Raw genomic sequence first — 24493 nt, 5'->3', positions numbered from 1 at the left:
GTGGCCATGTTTCACAAGAGTCTACAAAGTGAGTGTTAATTGGCTTTAGGACCATTATTGTGGGGTGAGGTTATCGCAGTTTAGCCTACTTGTTTGTTTAGCCTATCTCAAAATTCCAGCATGAGGCAACAGTGATTAGAATTCGGAGTATTGGCTGAATTTTCCCACCCTAGCTAAAGTAAATTGTAATATCTCCTCCCCCCCCACCAACCCCTACTGCCACCATAGCTGAAATCAGCTAACTAACTGGGGACTTAACCTGGGGCTTTTCATTTTGTTTGACTTTCACACTAGGTAGCAAAATTACTGACTGAGCCATTGGTGCCAAGCTGTCCCCCTTGTGCTTTTTAAACTCTTGCATTGCTCCCTGTCTTCTCAGTAGAGAAGGTGAGCTGCTCCCAGGCCTTTTCCAGTGTTGCTCACTAACTAACAGCCACTAACACAGGGCCTCTTGTATGTAATTCCCAAGCATTGTGCAGCCTGATCTATATTTAGAAGACTTCTGCTTTTTAAAGAGCTACAATCCTCAGCCCTGCACTGGTATGACCCTCGGATTGTAACAGAGCAAAACATTAAATAGCTCTCATGACATGTTTCTATCTATTAAATTCTTATTACAGTCAATGTATATTTTGCTGGGACTGCTTTCTTTTGTAATTTTTATTTGTTAAAGCGGAAAACAATAATTTTGTTGATGCTGCTGTTTTTAACAGTTATGGTACATTTGGGCTCATATCCTTGTGACTGCTGTGTCCTTAATTGTATCGGACAGAACTTCCTCTCACAGTCTATGTCAACTTAAGTAAGCCTGAATGGATTAGAGAAATAAGTGGTAGTAGCACAGTATTACTGTGATTGCAGTCTCCAAAGGATAGCTCCCGCCCCAATTAAAATAGACAGGCTGGGGAAAAAAACAATTGCCAGTGATCGAGAGGGACTTGAAGCACAAAATAGAGGCAAATGATAAAGAAACAGAAAGGAAAGGAAAGACTCATTAAAGAACTAAGTAAAAATTTAATGAGACAGGATGTAAAAATAAGCTAGAACAATAATTGAATCTGGGTTTCTTCACTCCTCTCTTTCCCCCCCCCCCCCCAAGGAAATTTTCATATAACTGATTTGCAATGGTTTTACGCCAAAACATCACTTTACACGACTTTCCTTGATGATTTGTGCTGCTCCTGAGTTACATTAGGCAAAACCCCAGTTAGCTCACTCTTCATGCAAAAGAACAGCGAATACAATTCTTATACATTTACGCCAGTTCTGAATGAATTTAAACTTATTCCTGAATTAAAGGCTCGGCAGGACTCAAAGTTATTAATTCTGGTAATTTTTTTTTAAGGTGAATTTTTAACATTTCTTCTTACTGAGACCTGCTCCTGTATTTTCTACAAAAGGCATAGCTTCCATACTTTTGTTGGGCCCAATTGTGCACACTGATTTCTGCCAATTTTATGCTGGATTTTACGTTCCGTCGTATGCTAATAAGATTCTCAGGAAATTTCAGCGTAAGCTGTAGTCAGCAAGATCAGAGGAATTTTCTGTCTGATATCAGCACAAGTCTGATCCTGGAAATTCTAGCTCAATAAATAACATTTATCTTAGTAAAAAGAAATGAAGTTGTATAGTTGCTGCACCTGTTTCAAAGCTGTGAGTGAAAACCAAGAAAGTGCAATCTGCAATTGCTTTGGTGACTGAAAATTTGAAATGTTAATTCAGATGTAGGAGCGAGAAATACCTTGGCAGTTGAAGGTTAAACCACTACCAGCTGTTTGTAAAATATATATATAATATATATTATATATATAATATATATTATATAGGCAGACAAATAGGTTGTTTGACAAAGCAGTAACCTAACACCGAGTTCAGATGACGTCCTAAACCATGAGAGTAAAGCTGTTCATCAATGTCATCTCAATTCCAGATTTTATGTTCTCCAAATGCTATTCCGTAGCATATATAATTAAGTGCGGTGCAAATTCAAAGTTTGCATATTTTTTCTTTTGACAGGTTTTTTTTAAACTGAAGTGAAAGGAACAGCACTCTATGCTACAATCTAGCCACATAATTTGAACTGATGTGTTATTAGAACATAAGAACATAAGAAATAGGAGTAGGAGTGGGCCATTTGACCCCACGAGCCTGCTCCGCCATTTAATATCATGGCTGATCTGATCATGGACTTAGCTCCACTTACCTGCCCACTCCCCTTATTCCCTTATCGGTTAAGAAACTATCTATTTCTGTCTTAAATTTATTCAATGACCCAGCCTCCACAGTTATCTGGGGTAGAGAACTCCACAAATTTACAACTCTCAGAGAAGAAATTCCTCCTCATCTCAGCTTTAACTGGGTGGCCCCTTATTCTGAGACTATGCCCCCTAGTTTTAGTTTCCCCTATGAGTGGAAATATTCTCTCTGCATTCTCATTATCTTGTATGTTTCGATAAGATCACCCCCCCATTCTTCTGAACTCCAATGAGTACAGGCCCAACCTACTCAATCTTCATAAGTTAACTCCCTCATCTCCAGAATCAACCCAGTGAACCTTCTCTGAACAGCCTCCAACGCAAGTATATCCTTCATTAAATACGGAGACCAAAACTGTACGCAGTACCCTAGATGTGGCCTCACCAATACCCTGTACAGTTGTAGCAGGACTTCTCTGCTTTTATACTCCATTCCCCTTCCAATAAAAGCCAATATTCCAGTTGCCTTCCTGATTACTTGCTGAACCTGCATACTAACTTTTTGTGTTTCATGCACAAGGATCCCCGGGTGCCTTTGTACTGCAGCACTTTGTAATTTTTCTCCATTTAAATTCTAATTTGCTTTTCTATTTTTTTTCTACCAAAGTGGATAAACTCACATTTTCCCACATTATACTCCATCTGCTAAATTTTTGACCATTCACTTAGGCTGTCTATATCCCTTTGCAGATTTCTTGTGTCCTACTCACAATTTGCTCTCCCACCCATCTTTGTATCATCAGCAAACATGGCTACATTACACTTGGTCTCTTCATCCAAGTCATTAATATAGATTGTAAATAGTTGAGGCCCCAGCACCGATCCCTGTGGCACCCCACTAGTTACTGTTTGTTTGCCAACTGGAAAATGACCCATTTATCCCAACTCTCTGTTTTCTGTTAGTTAGCCAATCCTCTATCCATGCTAATATATTACCCCCAACCTCGTGAACTTTTATCTTGTGCAGTAACCAGTGATTGGTCTAACCATTAGACCACATGATTTAATAACTTCACCACATGGACTGTTTTATTTAGACAAAGTTAGGTATCATGGAATGTATTGCAAGGAAAGTGCACACTTTAGCTGCCATAAACCACAAGAATGCAAATTGCAGGAAGTATATTAAAGCTTACAACATCGCCTCAGCCATCTTTTATTTGAGGCAGGGCGGAAGATTCTCATTTGAATTTTTCTGTTACAGTTCTTTTCTGCCATTATTGCATCTAGATTTTGTAATTTGACCTGATCTATGACTGGAAAAGGGAGATTACAAAAATCACAAGATAATTATGGATCAGGAGAGCCATTTGGCTCTTTCTTCATCCATACAGAATGACCCTAAAGTCCCACATTGCAGAACCAATGCAGGAGACCATTCCATTTGTTCATCACTCTGAAGAAAAAAATCCTAATAGATTTCTAAATTTGCTTTTTAATAGTTAAACTTGTGATTCTTCATCCTACTCACAATTTAAAAGAATATTACACATTTAGCTTTTCCCTGCCATTTATAATCTTGTGCACCACTAAGAACACCTCTGATGTCTTCTTTCAAGGCTAAAGAACCTAGATTTCTCCAGTCATTCTTCACAACTGAGACTTTTAAGACTGAGGAAAAACCTTGTGGCTCTTTGCACTACCTTCAGAGCTTTAACGTCTCACTTGTGTCTCAGTGATTAGAACACTTTGATCGTGGTTTCCTCTGACTTGTATTCAACTATATTAGCAATTTTGATTGACCATTCTAATGAACATAAGAACATAAGAAATAGGAGCAGGAGTAGGCCATGTGGCCCCTCGAGCCTGCTCTGCCACTTAATATGATCATGGCTGATCCGATCCACTCGGGTCCACTTCCCTGCCTGCTCCCATTAACCCCTTAATCTCTTATCAGTTAAGAAACTGTCTATCTCTGTCATAAATGTATTCAATTTCCTGGCTTCCACAGCTCTCTGAGGCAGCGAATTCCACAGATTTACAACTTTGAGAGAAGAAATTCTTCCTCATCTCAGTTTTAAATGGGCAGCCCCTTATTCTAAGATGCCCCCTAGTTCTAGTTTCCCCTATCAGTGGAAACATCCTCTCTGCATCCACCTTGTCAAGCCCCCTCATAATTTTATACATTTCGATAAGATCACCTCTCATTCTTCTGAATTCCAATGAGTAGAGGCCCAACCTCCTCAACCTTACCTCATAAGTCAACCCCCTCATCTCCAGAATCAACCTTCTCTGAACTGCCTCCAAAGCAAGTATATCCTTTCGTAAATATGGAAACCAAAACTGATGCAGTATTCCAGGTGTGGCCTTACCAATACCCTGTATAACTGTAGCAAGACTTCCCTGCTTTTATACTCCATCCCCTTTGCAATAAAGGTCAAGATTCCATTGGCCTTGCTGATCACTTGCTGTACGTTACACTTGGTCCTTTCTCCAAGTCGTTAATATAGATTATAAATAGTTGGGATCCCAGCACTGATCCCTGCGGCACCCCACTAGTTACTGATTGCCAACCCGAGAATGAACCATTTATCCCGACTCTCTGTTTTCTGTTAGTTAGTCAATCCTCTATCCATGCTAATATATTACCCCGAACCCAGTGAACTTTTATCTTGTGCAGTAACCTTTTATATGGCACCTTGTCAAATGCCTTCTGGAAGTCCAAATAAACACGTCCACTGTTTCCCCTTTATCCACCCTGTTACATCCTCAAAGAACTCCAGCAAATTTGTCAAACGTGACTTCCCTTTCATAAATTCATGCTGACTCTGCCTGATCGAATTATGCTTTTCCAAATGTCCTGCTACTGCTTCTTTAATAATGGACTCCAACATTTTCCCAACCACAAATGCTAGGCTAACTAGTCTATAGTTTCCTGCTTTTTGTCTGCCTCCTTTTTTAAATAGGGGCGTTACATTAGCAGTTTTCGAATCTGCTGGGACCTCCCCAGAATCCAGGGAATTTTTGTAAATTATAACCAATGCATCCACTATCCCTGCTGCTACTTCTCTTAAGATCCTAGGATGCAAGCCATCGGGTCCAGGGGATTTATCCACCTTTAGTCCCATTATCTTACTGAGTACCGCCGCCTCAGTGATTGCGATTGTGTTAAGTTCCTCCCCCCCCCCCCCCCCCCCCCCATAGCCCCATGACTATCCACTGTTGGGATATTGTTAGTGTCCTCTACCGTAAAGACTGATACAAAATATTTGTTCAGATTTTCTGCCATCTCCATATTCCCCATCACTAATTCCCTGTTCTCGTCCTCTAAGGGACCAACATTTACTTTAGCCACTCTTTTCCTTTTTATATACTTATAGAAACTATTGCTATCTGTTTTTATATTTCGTGCTAGTTTACTTTCACAGTCTATCTTCCCTTTCTTAATCATTTTTTTTAGTCAATCTTTGCTGGCTTTTAACAGCTTCCCAATCTTTTGTGCTCCCACTAGTTTTGGCCACTTTGTATGCCCTTGTTTTTAATTGGATACCGTCCTTTATCTTTTTAGTTAGCCACTGATGGCTATCTTTTTTTTTTACACCCTTTTCTCCTCACTGGTAAACATTTTTCTTGAGAATTGTGAAATATCTCCTTAAATGTATATCACTGTTCATCATCCGTCCTACACTTTAATCTATTTTCCCAGTCCACTTTACCCAACTCTGCCCTCATACCTTCATAGACTCCTTTATTTAAGCTTAGTACGCTGGTTTGAGATACAACTTTCTCACCCTCCATCTGAATTTGAAATTCAACCATACTATGATCACTCATTCCAAGGGGATCCTTTACTAGGAGATTGTTTATTAATCCTGTCTCATTACACAGGACCAGATCCAAGATAGCCTGCCCCCTGGTTGGTTCTGTTCCATACTGCTCAAGGAACCCGTCCCTTATGCACTCTATGAACTCTTCCTCGAGGCTACCCTGACCAATTTGATTTGTCCAATCAATATGACTTTGATTAATGCTCTGTATTGGTTAGACATACTGAGCATCAAGTCTACTGCGATTCCCAGGTCTATTACAACTTAATCTTTACCTATTTCAATACCATTTGTGCAGTATAAGTGTTGCCCATTTTCCTTCCTATATGTAATACTTTACATTTGTCTGTATTAAATGTCATCTGAAGTTGTTCTGCTCACTTACCTAATTTGTCCAACTCATTCTGCAGTATCTGAGCTGCTTCCTTCAATTCTACTGCCCCTCCGTCTTCAGTATCCTGTGTTAGGCTGACCAATTTGTATTGCAGTTCTAAGTCCAGGTCATTGATGTAAATAAGAAGCAGTAGTGCTCCCAATATTGATTCCTGGGGCACCCCACTCAGTACTACCCTAACTAGATATTCAGTACCTATTCTAAAATGTTCCTTTTTTAATAATGTTCTTTTCTTTCTTTCTTTCTTGCACCATAATGAAAAAAGCAATTCATGATGAGCAACAAGACCGAATCTATCATGTGGCTGCTTCGATTATTTACACTGGTGTCAACATTCTTTTTTCTGTTTCCCATCTTTGGGTAAGTAGATTTTTACAATGATTGTAATTGTACAGGTAAAATATTAAAGATCCTAGAAATGTTTAAGTTGTTCGCAACATCTAATGCATTATTTATTTATTTATTGGACACGCTTGTGCTGTGGCTTCACTGACCAAAGGAACTAGACCCTGATGATGCTTTTATTTTTTTAATGAGTTACAGTACCCTATTGAATGTTGCCAATGTTTACATAATTTGAAGGTTAATATCTATGTTCTTAACTTCTGAAACTGCCTTGTTTTCAAAATGTACATTATGATCCAAAAAGTAATTACTGCCATTTTGTGACAAAACAGTGTGACAGAAGATTCTCAGACTTCTTTAATGTTCTGTGACAAGGTCTTTTATTGAGAACTAGAAAAGATCAGCTGATCCTAGTCAGAACAGAGTAGTATTTTGTTCTGTGCGCCCTCATTGCTGTTTTAACCCCTATTCTGATTGTATTCTCCCAACTGATTCCTTGCTTTTGTTGTGCTCTCTCTAATCCTTTCTTTAAGTTTAGCACCTCCTTGCTTTATTCCTAATCAAAAACTGGCACTCAACATAAATACATCAGGTATTTCTACAGCGTAGTTAATTTTTAGTACAGGTATACATAAATGAGTGAACTGTTGAAATATTTTTATATCTTTGCAAATAATTTGGTGTCAAGTTTTTGATGTTAACTGAGTTCCTCTTTCACTACATTTTGATTATCCTTGTGTATACATGTCAGATGATTAAATCAAGTTTAGTTCAAGTTTGATCAATTTGTATGATGAGAGATGGAATCGAATGGCAGATCATGTCAAATTGTATATTATAATTTTTTTTATTAGCGAAGGCGTGAATGTATTTGCACCAAATTTAGAGTTTCATCATTAGCTGAAAAAGTCTGGTTCCATGGACTGCTCTCAGTCCACACTATAACATTGGAGAACTAATTATTTTTGCAGTGACCCTGCCTCCAACAATGTTAGTTACAGCAGAAGTAACTAATGGCATGATCCTGAAATCAGTGGAAAATTTGTATACAAGTGCTTAATGAGTTTATAGAACAATAAAACTGCTCCTGATGTTTCAGTACTTTTATTGCTGCATTGGTCTTTGTTTCAGCATTGTAATGTTGAGCTGAAAATAACTTTTTAAAAAGGACTCGACAGGAAACTGGAATTTTTCTGCTCCTCCAGCAGTCTAATGGTTAAATAATTAAGCTGCTTGAGATTTTACAAAGTAATTCAATCGATGAATTAGCAGACTCTCCCTATCAAATAGCCCATTTTGAAACCTAACATCTCAGAATATTGATAATAGTTTGACATGAGGGAATTAAATTTATGCACAAAATTGAAATGACCAGATCGATCAAGTGCCCTTAAAGATTGTAACTGCTGCTGATACTTCGCGATATTAGATTCAGTAACTCTAAGTAAGTTCCCTGTTTTAGTCAGCGCTTCCTGTTTTTAAACAAAAATGGTAAAAATAGAAAATAATAGAGCAGATTGCCAATCTAAATACTTGAAAACTTACTTAAAAGGAGATTTTGAGACTAACCTTGACATTATGAGATGGGATATTACTGTACAAATATTCAATGCATTTGCCTGAAATTCTTCTCTGCTATTTTAGTGGAGGGCGTTAACCTATTTATTTAAAGTGCTTAGTCTTTGCTAAAATAATGGAATAGAATTTCAGATGAATGCATTGAGTACTTAATGTTTATACCCCATGATATAATGTCAAAGCCTGTTTTCAGTTCCCAATTAGTATCTCCAGATGTGAAACTGAATTTAGAATGAAACTAAAAATCAAAACAACAGCAAATGGAAAAATAGCAAATTCGGAGAAGTAAATAGGATACAAAAATCAGTGGTATTATAAGTATGTGCACATTGCTCTTGTTTTTCATTTGTTATATCAGATTAACTTTTTTTGGAATTAAAATCCATAGCCTTATTATAAGTGAAATGAATGAGGTCCATTTCTGCAAGTACCTTCTAGAATCATAGGGGTCAAGTTTCAGCCGCCCGCTAGAATGGCGCACATCGGAGAGGCCCACCTAATTTATAGAACAAAAATGGCACCGAATACTTACCTCGCGATTCTCCGATAGCTGTAGGCCCAATTCCACCTCGGCGCGGTGCTGCTGGGGGCGGAGCTACAGCCCTGCGCCAAAAACAGTGCCGGCAGCTGCGCGCGTCCTGTCTCCGGAGCAACGACCCTATCCCAGGCCGAAGGGACGTCTCCCCTATCCCTGGCCGAGTGGCCTGCGTATCTTACCTTGGCGACGGGGCCCAGCATCTCGCTGGGGCGGGCCCCGCCCGAAGAGACGTCGGCAGCCTGGCATTGGCTGCATGCGGGCCCTGTCCGAAGTCATCGGCGGGGCCCGGCTTCTTCGTCTGTGGCGGGGCCCGCCTGCCCACATTTCGGCTGCGGGCGGGGCTGCTTCTTCATCGTCCTCTCTTTTCCCCCCCCCATCTTCCTCTCTTTCCCCCCCCCCCATCTTCCTCTCTTCCCCCCCTCCCCATCTTCCTCTCTTCGCCCCCCCCCCCCACCCCTCCGGCCCATCTTCCTCTCCTCTGTCTGTAAGCTTATCACACTGTAAATACACTCCCTGGCAGTCTGGCACTGCAGCACTTCAGGGTGAAGTGTGTAATTAGAGTGTGACAAATCTACACAGGTACTTTTTCATGCTAGAAGTGTATATTTGAATATGTATAGAAAATGCTGACCGGAAGTGCGCGCACATGTAAAATATATTCTAGATAGATGGATGTTTTATTGCCAATAGACAGTCGATTGCGAAGCATAGCGTTTTTGCCTACCAAAGGGGATCTCGGTGATAGTGATTGAAAGAGTCAACTGTCCAATTGTTGGTTCATATCAATATCTGGAGGTCCGCATTGATGCAAACCCCAGCCTGTACAGTGATCTTGGGTACTGCACTGAGAAGATGCTATAGGCACTTTGTTTGTTCTCGTCTTTAATGACTGTATAGTGCCAACCCAAGTTAAGTTTGATGCAGGCAAGATGTGTCCAACGTCCTTCATGGTTCTGGAATTTTAGGCATGTGCCAGAATGAGTTCCTTGGGCATATATGCAAAATTGGGACCAAGCTGTGAAATTGATGCAGCAAAAATGGGAAGCGGGTGCTAGAAGGGAACACGCTGACCTGTAACTGAGTACCGTAGAGAATGAGGTTAGCCTCGTGGAGGGCACACCTCTTTGCCAAAGCACTTCGGAGGAGGACCTAGACTAAGCAGATGGTCTAAGCCTGATATGCAGCATTGGACTTCATCATCTACAACATCATAGTAGTAGGTGTGTTACAAGCTGCTCAATATAGGTTATTCCACCATGCTGAAAGCAGACAACTGTCATACAGCTGATGAAGAGATTTTGAGACATAATGGAGAGCATTAACCAGATGCCAGGTATGAGAACATGGCGTTCATATCTAGGGCTGAGTGCTTCCCATGATGGGGTTGTAGAGAGGCAAACAACTGCTGCTGAAGCTTGTATCTCCTGCGGTGGAACCATATTAAATAGGATATGGCATGTGCTCATGCTATGGGCAGGAGGCTGGTGGCAATGCATCTATCTGTTCTATGGCCATTTGTGCTGCACACTATGCTGCTTTGTGGGGAGCTCTTAGTACTTGCTGTAAACATAGAAAATAGGTGCAGGAGTAGGCCATTCGGCCCTTCGAGCCTGCACCACCATTCAATATGATCAAGGCTGATGATGCAACTTCAGTACCCCATTCCTGCTTTCTCTCCATACCCCTTGATCCCTTTTGCCATAAGGGCCACATTTAACACCCTTTTGAATATATCTAACGAACAGGCCTCAACAACTTTCTGTGGTAGAGAATTCCACAGGTTCACAATTCTCTGAGTGAAGAAGTTTCTCCTCATCTCGGTCCTAAATGGCTTACCCCTTATCCTTAGACTATGACCCCTGGTTCTGGACTTCCCCAACATCGGGAACATTCTTCCTGCATCTAACCTGTCCAATCCTGTCAGAATTTTATATGTTTCTATGAGATCCCCTCTCATTCTTCTAAATTCCAGTGAATATAAGCCTAGTCGATCCAGTCTTCATATGTCAGTCCTACCATCTTGGGAATAAGTCTGGTGAACCTTTGCTGCACTCCCTCAATAGCAAGAATGTTCTTCCTCAGATTCGGAGACCAAAACTGAACACAATATTCAAGGTGTGGCCTCACCAAGGCCCTGTACAACTGCAGTAAGACCTCCCTGCTCCTATACTCAATTCCTCTCGCTATAAAAGCCAACATGTCATTTGCCGCCTTCACCGCCTGCTGTACCTGCATGCCAACTTTCAATGACTGATGTACCATGACACCCAGGACTCGTTGCACCTCCCGTTTTCCTAATCTGTCACCATTCAGATAATATTCTGCCTTCCTATTTTTGCCATCAAAGTGGATAACCGTACATTTATCTACATTATACTGCATCTGCCATGCACTTGCCCACTCACCTAACCTGTCCAAATCACCCTGCAGCCTCTGAGCATCCTCCTCACAGCTCACACTGCCACCCAGCTTAGTGTCATCTGCAAACTTGTAGATATTACATTCAATTCCTTCGTCTAAATCATTAATGTATATTGTAAATAGCTGCAGTCCCAGCACTGAACCTTGTGGTACCCCACTAGTCACTACCTGCCACTCTGAAAAGGATCCATTTATTCCTACTCTTTGCTTCCTGTCTGCCAACCGGTTCTCTCTGCACATCAATACATTATCCCCAATACTATGTGCTTTAATTTTACATACTAATCTCTTGTGTGGGACCTTGTCAAAAGCCTTTTGAAAGTCCAAATACACCACATCCACTGGTTCTCCCTTGTCTACTCTACTAGTTACATCCTCAAAAAAATTCCAGATGATTTGTCAAGCATGATTTCCCTTTCATAAATCCATGCTGACTTGGACCGATCTTGTCACTGCTTTCCAAATGCACTGCTATTACAACTTTAATAATTGATTCCAACATTTTCCCCATTACCAATGTCAGGCTAATTCCCTGTTTTCTCTCTCCTTTTTTTAAAGAAGTGTGCTTACATTAGCTACCCTCCAATCCAAAGGAACTGATCCAGCGTCTATAGAATGTTGGAAAAATGACCATTATTTCTAGGGCCACTTCCTTAAGTACTCTGGGATGCAGACAATCAGGCCCTGGGGATTTATCGGCCTTCAATCCTATCAATTTCCCGAACACACTTTCCTGATTAATAAGGATTTCCTTCAGTTCCTCCTTCTCGCTAGACCCTCGGTCCCCTAGTATTTCCGGAAGGTTATTTGTGTCTTCCTTCCTGTATGCCCAGCGGTGGGTCAAACTTGAGTTTGCCAGTGATCTAACAACCAAGTGGTTACTGTCTTGGAGAGAGGGCAGGATTGGGTGCAAGATGACTTACCTAGCAATGGAAGTTCAGAACCAAGTCAATCCTCCATGGCAGAATTAGTAATTTGATAATTGAGCCAGGCAACTTCACAGAATTCCAGAGCACCGTTAATAATTGAACAATTAGCCTAGCTCACGAGTGGAACCTGAAGATATAGACTTGTCACTGAGGGCTAGTATTGTTTTCACTTTGCTGCAGATAATTCTGTCGACCAGACCCCTGATGGTGGTGTGCTCCTATGTAGACAAGTGAGTGGGAAGCTTATCAGTGATCTGCTCTGGTGAGCTGCACCGCTTTAGCTGGTTAAACTCCAGTAGCACCCCTGCATGGATTTGGGGGTCCCTAAGTCTCCACTCTTTTAACCTGGACTTGGGTTAGTGGGATGTCTTTCTACATTTTGGGCAACAAAAAAACCTCGGTATTGATTTCTCTGTAGCTTTAATTGCAATTTCTTAAACACGGTGACTGGTTTCTATGTGTCAGACCCCACCCCACCCCCCGTTGACTATTAAAGAAAGGAAAATGTAAGTTGTACAAAATTCAACAAAATGAATAACAAAGAATAATGGTAAGAACCATAAACATTAATAAGTAATGGTAACTTTTCTTTTCCCACCTTGCATGTCCCCTGCATAGTACCACCGTTCAGTGGCACATCTTTATCAGTTGTCGATGAATATAAAGCAGTTGAATGTTTTGTGTCTGTTTTTTGTCCATAGAGTTGCTGAAGGTGGACATTTCTATCAGAGAGCATTACTGGCTAATGCTCTGACCAGTGCTTGCCGGCTCCATCAGAGGCTGCCCAGATTCCAGTTCAGCAGAGCCTATGTCACACAGGCACTCTTGGAGGACAGCTGCCACTACCTGCTGTACTCACTCATCTTTATTACATCCTATCCCATTACCTGTATCCTTCACTGTGCTTTATTGTGTAAACTAAATCATTTTTATGACTGTAATCAGATCTTATGGCAAGATTTACTGCATTTTAAAAGAGAAAATCTGGGGACCTATAAGGTCTTGCTGAAGGGAATAATCTATTGTAGTCCTCTGATTCTTTTTTTTTCTTTCCCTCTCCCTACCCGATTATTTCCAATAAATTTATATAGTGTAATCCTGGAGGCCTTCCTTCTGAGTCACCCAAGTATTTGTCTAATAGCCACACTTCCAGTGAAATGTGCAGTAATAAAAAAAATCACAACTTTGTGGTATTTTCTGTTCTCTTAGTATTGTAAATTCACTAACGAGTATACCTGCCTTGTCTTCTATTTGGTTAAGTTTTTTTCATCATATACCACTGCACATTGAGGGATTTAAAGTTGAACTGTGTTTGACACAGCCTGACTTTTGTCAGTTGATATTTTAATTCTCATACTATTGTTTTCTATCACTCCACTAAGCTATTTCCTTTTATATCAACACTTTTAAAGCAATGCTCCAACAATTAACAGAAATGATGGAAAAATAACTGTTACTATAATTCTGAATTTAAAAAAAAAAATTACGTAGTGAAAACTACTATTGTGTGTGGCTTATAATAGTGACAGATCTAGCATGTGTCCATCACACTTCAAAATTACAGATGTAAAACCATCCTCACAATAGCAGAAGAAAGCCAGTCGTTTTGAATTAGGTTCTTCTGAGCTGGAGCCAGAAGTTTACAAGTAGGTGCAATAGGTAAGTGATCGGAAAAAATTTACAATAACCTGGATTTGCTCATGTTCCCACAGGGAATACCTGAGTAGTGATCTTAAAAGGCCAGGTTAAACATAGTTGCGTCTTAACAGCTAACCATCACAACTGTACTTCAGGTCATAGATTACCCATTTCACAAGAGAATTGCTGGTAATTCTCCCCACCATCACTAAACTAAGATAAGTCAAAGAAAATATATACTAAAAACAGAGTTCTATTCACTTCAGAAATCTTGAGATGGTTTAAGTATTTTTTAAACTAGATATGGTTCAAGTGAACTTCTAAACCAAGTGATCTTTTTTTTTTATAAATAGATGAGATCGGAGATAACAAAATTGGGCTGATCTACACCAAAAACTCAAGTGCAGGATTCTATAGATATTACAGCTTTCTATAAATAATTTACTGATATTTTGTAATTTCATTCTGTCCATCAGTCTGAAAGCAATGAGGACAGAGAGAACAGTAAGTGGGTTCTCAGCAGAAATCAGGAGCAGATGTCAATGAAGAACTACTAATAAAGATACACCAGGCCAGAGAAAACAGGAAAGCAAGAAAATATGTAACTGAATAGGCAGTGACTAGCAGACAGTCAAATGACAATGATGAGTAAAAAGGAAACAGGAGAGGTAAGGAAAAGTAGCATTTACATATAAATAAAGTAGAATGGTGATCTAATAATACAAAAGTAGATGCAATTGCATTGCAGTTCGGAGGCGTGTGTGAGTGAGATCTATCAGCCTTCATTGCGACAAATTCTGTGTGTTCTCAGTTGAACCACCATGTGCAGTGCCTTATAGAGAGGGAAACCTACTGTTGTGGATCAGTCTCCCAGACTGGTGCCTCTATAGAGCAACACAGGTGGTAGGCCAGCATTCTCCTGCAAGCCCTACGGCACTTGCTGGCATCTGTATGGTGGTTCAGTCTTAATAGCAAAGAGCTGATTTCTCCAGATTAAAAACTGAAATGTTTAAAATTCTCTGTAATTAAGTGGACCAGCTGGGTGCTGTTTTTAAACTTTGGTTTGGACAAGTTGTAATTATACTGCAGCAGGTGTCACGACAAAGCAGCGAGTGTCTCGTGGAGGTGACCTCGCACTGATTCCTTCAACTGGATTTATTGATTTGCTCCTGAATTACACTATGGGCCGAAAATTGCTGCCTCACCGGGTCCGTACGAAGTGTGCTCGGACCCGGTAAGGCCTCGCAAAAGCCTGTTTTCTGGGTGCGATGCGCATGCGCTGAAAACCGACTTTTCCAATCTGTCAAGAATTCTCTTGATAGATCCTTCGCATCCCCGGGAGAAGGATATCCGCACGGGTGAGATTGGGCTACTTGCCCAGCAAATGTCCTGCAAACTTTTATGCCTGGTAAAAAGCGGCGCATAGCTTAATTTTACCAGCATAAGAGTTTTAAAACTTATAAAGATTAAATTTAAACACTCATTTTTATATTAAAAACCCTGTTCATTAAGGTAAGTTTATTTTTAACACTATTAAAACACATTAAATATTTTTTGGAATTTTTTTATTTTTTCTAAAACATTTAATTACATTTAATTTCAATTACTTTTAAATGTGAGGTGTTTTATTTATTTATTATGCTGTGTTTTGGTGTTTTAGGTGTTGTTCTCATTGATAGTAGTGGGAGCCCATACAAACCGAGCTCCCATTTTTATTAATGAGAATACTGCATAATGATTGGTGGTCCAGGCCCATGTGACTCCAGCTTGTACATAGCTGAAAGGCATCTTCCCATGCGCTGCACAGCGAATCTAGGCCTCCAACCAGGATCCTATGTTCCTCCAGGACCACCAGGTACTTTCGAGATTTTTTTCGGGTCGGAGGCATTTGTATGAAGGAAGAGTCCGACCGCAATTTTCTCCTCATTGGGCTCAAATTTAGGCGAAACATTTTTTCGGCGCACTCACCGGAGATGCGCCGACTACCTAGGGTGAAAACAGCAGCGAAAAGATCTTCCCGGATTCTGGCCGCTCTGGCCTCTCCCATGGCTTGGCGCGGCATGGTCTGTCGATTAGGGGGTGGAGCTAGGGCCTTGCACATAAAACAGTACCGGCAGCTCAACGCGGGCGCACTGGAGGTTTCGTGTATGCGCAGTAGCTCCTGCCCCCAGCCGTGCTGCAGCATGGGACCCAATGCGTCCCGCCCCTATCCCCGGCCGAGTGGCCTCGTGACGCGTGCCGGGCTGGCTGCTGGAATAGTCAGAGAGAGGGAGTCAGATCGCTGGAATAGTCAGAGAGTGTCAGTCAGTCAGAGAGCGAGAGAGTGGAAGTAGAGGTTCCATGTCTCCTTTGGCAGGTTGGCAGTTTATCTTCGAAGTCATTTTCTGCTTGGATGTCGGCGGCCTGTGCTCTCCCCGTCGTCCTGCACCTATCCCCAGCCGAGTGGCCTCCCGCACCAGCCAGCCCGCTGACTTCCCGGGCCCAAGTTAGGAAAGTAGGACTTAAGTTTTATTTTTTATTTATTCTTGATGGTTTTCATGTTTCTTGAATGTTGTTGTGCTTTGTTTAGTGCTTTGTAAGGTCCTCTCCGCTTCCCTTCCCGTCCCTATCTCTGGCTACCTGCGCTGATTTCTTAACTCACCAGGGGTTTTCTGTGTGGGCACTTACGCTGGCCTAAGTTAGTTTGGAGCAACTATTAGCTGTCCAAAGTGGCTTAAAGGCCAAAACTGGCATAGGTGGCTGGTAACGCCCCCTTTTTAAATAAAAATAAAAAACTCCTAACTAATTCACTTACACTGGCGCAAATTGAATGTGCAAAATGGGGATTTTTAAGATACTCCGGAAAAATCAAGTTGCTCCAAAAAAACAACAACTCCTGGGCAATTTTGGGCCCATCATTTGTGTCTAGGTGAAATCAAAACAGTTTCATGTTGATGTAAACTGTTCAACTGATCATCTCTCTCAATGGGTAGATGGGCCATGCCTCCAGTCAGTCAATTAGTGTGGCATTGGTTACAGTTATGTGGAATCAATAGCATGAATGATACTCTGGCAGTAGGAAAAAATTGGGACGTGTTAATGAAAATAAATTCACATAGATTCTAGTAAAGTAAGAGAGACAACTTTATTGCTAACAGAGCTCTGGGAGAAGAGTTGAGATCCCGCGATCTGCGAACACCTTCTCCCCGAGTGCCTTGTGCCGCAGGGTTATTAGCAGTTTACAAGGGGCGGAATACAATCATTTAAATTCATTTATATACAACCAATCAATCCATATGGCAACGCAATTCATTTACATACAACTTTTTAGTCCTAGTGAAACCTGATAGCATGGCGAGAGTTTGGGGGCCCTTCCTCTGTATCTTCTTTTGTGGTTAGTTATTCTGTTGCAAAGCTTTCTATGAAACAGTGGCCTGCACTTGGCCAGGAGTCACTTGTTGCTGCAGAGTTCATATCAGGGACAGCAGATAGGCTTCTTGGTACAAAGTTCATTTAGTGGAAAGGCAGATAGTTGGCTTACCCCATCATGCTTTGCTATATCCGAAAATCCACTCCAACAGTTCCCCCTGTTGGTCCTGGAGGATGTTCACGAAATCCAGATGACCACAATGAAGGTAGCTCAGTGCCGACCTTCGAGGCAAGTTACTTCCCTGCCTTGCCTGTAGCTCTAGCCTACCCTTCATAGGTAGTGGTCTGTGCCTGCGTCGTCCGCTCCGTCTTCCTCGGCGTCTCCGGGTGTTCCCATCAGATGTTCTTTTCCGGTGATCACGCTGGCAACCGGCACTATTCGGGCCATCATGACTTTACAGCATATATTAAAACATCCGATAATCAAGCAACAAGTAATTATTATTACAACAAGAATAACTACTCCATGCGTTAAATAGGACCCCCAGGATCCCCTTAATAGCCAGTCAAGCCAGCTATTCCCCCTTTTTGAGCCTTGTCTGAACTCGTCAAGCTGCTTTCTTATGGCATCAGTGGCTTGGGTGATATATGATTCATCCGTAACATGCGTTATACATTTGTCTCCTATTATTGTGCATACTCCCCCCTGTTGGGCTAACTGATCATCTACGGCATAACGGGTCTGCTGCATATACAATCTTAATTCAGACAGCTTCCGGTTGATGGCATCCAATCCCTTAGATGTGCTGTTTCCCAGAATGGTTAATCCACAAATAAGATGGTTCCTATTTTTGGCACTAATTACCCCCGCTGATCCCCCCCCCCCCCACCCCCAACAGACAGGGCCCCGAGGAACCCGTGGCTGAGTGATGATCCCAGCGTGATAGAATCCTCCCAATCGGCACAGAACTCCTTGCTGATGGCCCGTGTTACTATCCTTCTCCGGATATGCCCCCTTTGGGGACATGGAACAGTGAGTGGTCCTATAGTTCCCACTGCAAAGAGGACCGGGAGGGTTGGTGTTGCGGTCTTGAAGGTGCTGTTGAGGAGGAACACGAATCCCTCCTTAGCTCTATAACACTTTACGTCGGTGTTGCTAACACTCGTGAACTGCTTATACCACCAATTGCTCGGTTCCCTTGAATTTGAGCCCGATCCTACCAATTGGTAAGCATCAAACAGGTATGCCCATGTTTCTGAGCTGACGTGAGTTCCGTTGCACTGACCGCAGATAACTTGTCTCCCTGCGGTCACTTTCGGGCATCTTTGCTCGTTACAGGTGCAAGTAAACTGGCCTCTATGCACTCGACAGTGCTGACGGGCACACTGCGTCTGCACACAAGTGGCATTCTCGGGGACCAGGGCATATGCACACCCCCATCCTTGCCCCGAGAAGCAAAGCGGGTAGCTTGCATTGTCTGAGCATACCGTTTCGTTCTTTCCCCGGGACCCCCTGCACACAGGATCTGTGGGATTTATTAATTCCACGCATCTTCCCTGTATACCCCTTCTATATTCGCCCATTTGTCCCTCACGAGGTGCGTCCGAGGTATCCGCCGTTATAAGTCACGGGGGGTTCTCCCAGGGGTGGCCACGAACAGGGCCTCTACTGATTGGGCTAGTGGGTAATACACGGTTCGATTGCCGTGTAAACGTATATGGGTCTTGAAAAACAAGTTATCTTCTAATCCTATTAGCTTCACAACCGTGACAACATAGAGTAACGCGATTATATACGCTATCTTGGACATGTTTATTACGCTCAAACAATACAATATTTACACATTAGCAGTAGCCGTAATTTGGACTTGCTTGCAGTCGTCACCTGTTCGGGGTGCATAAACAAGTATCCTGGTTACATTATTGTGAATCACATGTCTTATGTTTACTCATTAGTTTCTTTGTACAATTTCAACTGGGTCCAATTTTTCCATACACTCTTCCCTCTTATGTCCAGACAGGCACAGGTGTCTCCACTGATTATGACCTCATATGGGCCATTCCATTTTGGTACAAACCCTGGTTTTTCAGGTAATGTTTTTACCATGACACGACGTCCCGCCATCGGGACGTCAGGGAGCCTTTCAAGCTCTCTCTGAGCATGTCTCTCTTCCTGATTGTCTCTTACTAATTTACGCATTCCTTTGAGTTGAGTGCTTAGTTCCAAAACATACCGTTTAATTTTGTCTTTTAATGGGCCTATGTCGGCCCCACCTGTTATGATGCTTTCTGGTAATTGCATCGCCCTTCCTGTCATTAGTTCATAAGGGGTTAATCCGGTTGTCCGGTTTACTGTGGCTCTTAACTTCATTAATATAATAGGTAATACTTCTGTCCACGTTTTTCCTGGCGTTTGCATAGCCTTGGCCAGGGCATTCTTAAGGGTACGGTTCATGCGTTCTACCATTCCAGAACTCTGCAGGTGGTAGGGGATGTGGAATTTTTGTTTTATGCCCATCAGCTGGCATACTGTTTTTACAATCTTCCCGGTGAAGTGGGTGCCTTGGTCGGAATCTATCTGAAGAGGCACTTCCCATCGGGGAATCTCCTGTTCTGTCAATATTCTTGCCACTGTTGAGGCAGTGCAATCACGTGTGGGGAAAGCTTCCACCCACCAAGTAAATTGATCTATAATCACTGGGCAATATCTTTTTCCATGGGATGGGGGCAAAGGACATGTGAAATCAATTTGTAAATGTTCCCATGGCCCCCGTGGACGGGGCTGGTGTCCCATTTTAATTTTAATGGGCCTGCCTGGATTATATTGTGCGCACGTAACGCATCGATGGCAATGTTTGGCAATATCTCTCCCCATCCCCTTCCACCACCAATCTCTTCCAAGACTCCCGGTCATGGCCTCTCCTCCCGAATGGGACAGGCCATGGTGCAACTCCAATAAGGTATTCTGTATGCATTCAGGCGCCATTACCTTGTCGTTTCGTCTCCAAACGTTATCCTTTCCTTGCGTTGTGCCCTGCTTTGTCCACGTACCTCTTTCTTCCTCCGAAATGTCCTAGTATAGTTTCTCGATACTTATCTGTTCGTCTCGGACCCCAGCGGCGCTGACTGAGGCTTCCTCACACTCCTCTTGTTCTAATGCCTCTTGTGCAGCTAAGTCCACAGCTTGATTTCCCTGGTGACTCAGCCAATCTGGACTGGTTCGGTCCGGTTCCCTTTGGTGGGCTTTAATTTTAATGACCGCTACCTGTTTTGTTTTATTACTGGCTGCTAAGAGAGCTTCTATTCTCAGCTGGTGTTTTATGGGATGTCCGCTGGTTGTGATAAAACCCCTCCTCCCCCATGCTGTCATATAATCGTGTACTACCCTGAATGCATATCTACTGTCCGTATAGATACTAACGATCTTACCCTCTGATAGTTCCAGTGCCCGGGTGAGGGCTACCAATTCTGCCACCTGAGCTGACGACCCCCCATTAATTCGCCCTGATTCGACTGTCTCTAGCTCCTGGTTAACTACAGCCCATCCGGTACGAGGTAGTCCCTCTATGTATTTTCATGAGCCGTCCACAAACAAGGTTTGTTCTGCGGTTTTAAGGGGCGTGTCTTTTATTCTATCCTCTTCCATGTCCATATCCACGTCCCCGCAATCGTGGGGCTCTCCCTCTTGCACTATGCCCTCCGCGGGGTTTTCCCCTACATCTCTAATTGTAGTTACTGCTTTGTTGGGTGACAAGAGGACTGCTTCCCACTTTGCCTGTCTCATATTAGAAACAGTTCTCAGTTTTCCTGTGTTTAACATTTCTACCAACGTGTGTTTGGTGTGGAGCATGATGTTTCCGGTCATTACCACGGGCTCGCTTATTTTTACTGCCCAAGCTGCGCAGTCTAGTGCAGCTATACATTTGGATAATCCGGTCACCACCGGACCTTCGGTGGTGGAGTAATAGGCTATACATCTTCTTTTATCCCCATGATCTTGGGTAACCACGGCCTTATAGAGCCCATTTTCATTGGTACAGTGGATGTGGAAATCTTTACCCATGTCAGGCAGTCCCAATCCAGGTGCGGAGACTAGTTCTGACTTGAGTTTACTATACGCCTGTTCTTGTTCAGGGCCCCACTCTATAAAGTCTAGGGCCGGTTTTCCTCCCTTTACTAGTCTTTGTATAGGCTCGGCAATCTTTGCAAACTCAGGGATAAAGTTCTGGCTGTAATTAAAGAGACCCAGTACCTTCCTCAACCCCCTTACCGTTACTGGTCTAGGCATGTCCTTGACAGCCTTTTTCCTATCCGTGGGCATTTCTTTCAACCCCTTTGAAAGACAGTACCCTAGGTTCAGGACTTGGGTTTTCCCTACCTGGGCTTTCTTGGGGTTGACCTTAAGGCCTGCCGTCTCCAAAGCTCGTAACACCAGATATAGGGTTGCCTGATGTCCCTCCTTGGTTTCTGATGCTATTAATATGTTGTCGACATATTGTAAAATACTATTTCCTGCTGGTACTTCTATTTGTTTTAGTACGTCGCTCATGACTCGGTGGAATATGGCAGGACTATTATGGAACCCTTGTGGTAATCGGGTCCAAGTATATTGTTTATCCTCCACCGTGAAGGCGAATTTCTCTTGTGATTCTGGGTCGAGGGGAAGTGCCCAGAAGCCATTGGCTATGTCCAGGACTGTAAAGATTTTATGTTCAGGGGATAATCCATTAAGGATTGTGGAAGGACTGGCCACTATCGGGTATAGTTTGGGGGTGACCTTATTAAGGGCGGTGTAGTCAATGGTTACCATCTGGCTTCCCTACTGACCATATTGGGGAGTTAGTGGTACTAACAGTTTCTCTTAAGATACCTTTTTCCACTAGTCCCTTTACTATTTCTACAACTGCTGTTCTGGCTTCGGGTCTTATAGGGTATTGCCGGTATGGTTTATGAGATGGTCCAGGGACCTTAATAGGATCCATGTCCGCCTTTCCGGTATCCAATTTTGTCTGTGCCCAAACCCCGGGCACAGAGGCACAAATACCGCCATATCCTCCAGTCTCTGTATGCCAGTTGGTTTTGTGGCTGTTGTGCCACCTAAACTTTCCATATGGTGAGCTATCTGTCCCAAATCTCCCTTACTGCCATCTGCCTTTGGCCATGTTAATTTCCCCTCGCCACAATCAATCAGGGCCTGGAATTCCTTCATTACGTCATTCCCCAATATTGTTCCCTCATACGTAAAATCTCATGGGTATGCATAAATTATCAATTTCCACCACTTGGGTGGTGCTCAGGTAGGCCAGTGTTGGCCGTCCATCTATTCCGTTTATTAAAGCCTTTTTGTTGGTTACGGGAAGGGGTAGATTGGTAATGGATATTGAGGCTCCAGTGTCCACCAGCATCTCACACTGTCGGCCCCCTACTAGTGCAGACACATCCTTCCCTCCTTTTTACTTTGTACAGGGGCCGCTGGGCATCACAGGGAGGCTTTGTACTCCTGCCACTGCTGGTATTCCTGTTCTGACAGGGTCCTTGCCTTATTAGAATAGCCATTTTTACTATAGCAGGTCACGTCTAAATGTCCCTTTTTGCCGCAATATGTGCATTGTTTTTCCATGCGTTTTCCCCTTACATTCTTTGGAAAAGTGACCCATCTTCCCGCAGTTATGGCATGTCCCCTTTTTCTGTCCTCCCCCGTCCCTGCTGCAAAAACCCTTTCTTGTTTTATCTTTGTTTGGGATTTTTCATCGCCCCCTTCCTGGACGCCACTAGCCCACTCGACCATTTCATCATAATCCTGGGTTACAATTACTCCCATTTTTATAATGGTCTGGTGTGCAGCGGATAGTCCGTCCTTAAATGACTGGATAAATGCTCAGTCGCCGTGGCCCAGGTTTCCCTGTCCAGAGCATTCTTGATATATCTGGAATAATCGTTCCCCGTACTCTGAGGCTCCTTCCCCCTTTTGTTGTTTGGTTGTAGTAATTTTACTCCAATTAGTAGGGGCATTACCTAAAACTCATTGGATCTCGGTTTTAAAAGGGCCAAAGGCCGCCTGTTGACCATCCACTTCGGTGGTTAAAGGTACCGCGTGTGTCCAACGTCCCCCTGAAAAGTCAGCATTGGCTGCTACCGCGGCTCCTCCGGCCACTACACTTCACCGATCTGCCGGGCAAGCCGCTCGGACTAGTTAGTGGATATCTCTGAGGTGTAGTTGGTGGCCCACCCAAACTGTATCCAGCTCTGCCCAAAATTTGGTATTCGCACACCGGGATTGTAATTTACCCAGGGATGCCATTATCTGCTGTCTCTCGCCGAGGGTAAATGGTTTATAGGTTGCAGTGGGATTCGCTGCAGTTCCTCTCCTGGTGACTGGCGCCGCCAGGAAGGTTTCTAGATCTTCCTGACCCGGGGCTGTTGCCTCACCTTGGTAATCTTCATAAGGGGGCAGTGAGGCTGTTTCTCCCCCGCATTGGGAACGGTTCTGAATCTGTTGTTCTAACGCCAGGCATTTCTTTTCCCATTCACTACATTTTCCTTGTGCCTGACTTAATTGTTTACTTTTCTCTTCCCTTTTCTCTCTAACGTCCTTTACTTGCTCAATTAGTCCTGCTAACTGATGTACTAAGAATACTCCAGCCTTTTTGGTTTTATCTTTCTTTTGTTTTGCCATCCAATTTCGTTGGTGTTCTAATGTCTGGAATACATCCCAGCCATCTTTCTGCATTTTTTTTAATTAAGACTTTTCGATCGGTCATGTAAGAGTTAATTAGGGACCCGAGCGGTCCACATTTTACGTCCGTTTCCTTACCTCTCATTGAAGATGTTTACTCTATGTTCCTGTATTCCCCTCTAGTTTATGGAATTTCCAAACTTAAATACTCACGGCCACGATTCACCTCGCAGAGACCTCTTGTCTTGCTCGCGAAGATTAACGTGTTTCCTTCCCACCGGAGTCTGGCTCTTGGTTGGAGTGATCAGCTCCCTTCCGCGCCGATTTCTATATCACCTTCTCTGAACATTGGACTAAAATAATCAACCCCCGCATCACTAATTACTTTCAGTCTGCATTGTACGCCACTACAGTCTGAATTTCTTAACTCTTATCACATACTATCAAGTTATGTCTCTTTCCTCACTTAGTCTATTTTATTCATTTGATACCACTTTGCCGGCCAGCCGCTTCCCCCAGTATAATTTCTGGGTGGTCAGAAATTGACTACTATCCCGTTTTACTGGGTCATACGACTATCCAGCTCTGCGGTATCCTGTTCGTG

General features: G+C 42.9%; 1 protein-coding gene across 8 annotated transcripts in view; it reads left to right on the top strand.

Annotated features, from left to right (window-relative positions):
* LOC139265735 (transmembrane protein 33-like) overlaps positions 1 to 24493 on the top strand; it is a 210051-nt gene that overhangs the window by 27707 nt on the left and 157851 nt on the right. For 6 of the 8 annotated variants that reach the window (XM_070883057.1, XM_070883054.1, XM_070883055.1 and 3 more), the window contains 2 exons: positions 6682 to 6776; positions 12929 to 13116. In XM_070883057.1, coding sequence (XP_070739158.1) covers positions 6682 to 6776; positions 12929 to 13116 — 283 coding nt within the window. Of the gene's footprint in view, positions 1 to 6681; positions 6777 to 12928; positions 14534 to 24493 lie in introns of all 8 variants that reach the window. The other 2 variants (XR_011593611.1, XR_011593610.1) reach the window with 2 other exon arrangements.

Source organism: Pristiophorus japonicus, chromosome 6 (assembly GCF_044704955.1).
Source record: "Pristiophorus japonicus isolate sPriJap1 chromosome 6, sPriJap1.hap1, whole genome shotgun sequence".
NCBI lineage: Eukaryota > Metazoa > Chordata > Chondrichthyes > Pristiophoridae > Pristiophorus > Pristiophorus japonicus.
The sequence above is the reverse complement of the archived record's forward strand: the minus strand, read 5'-3'. Positions and strand labels throughout refer to the sequence as shown.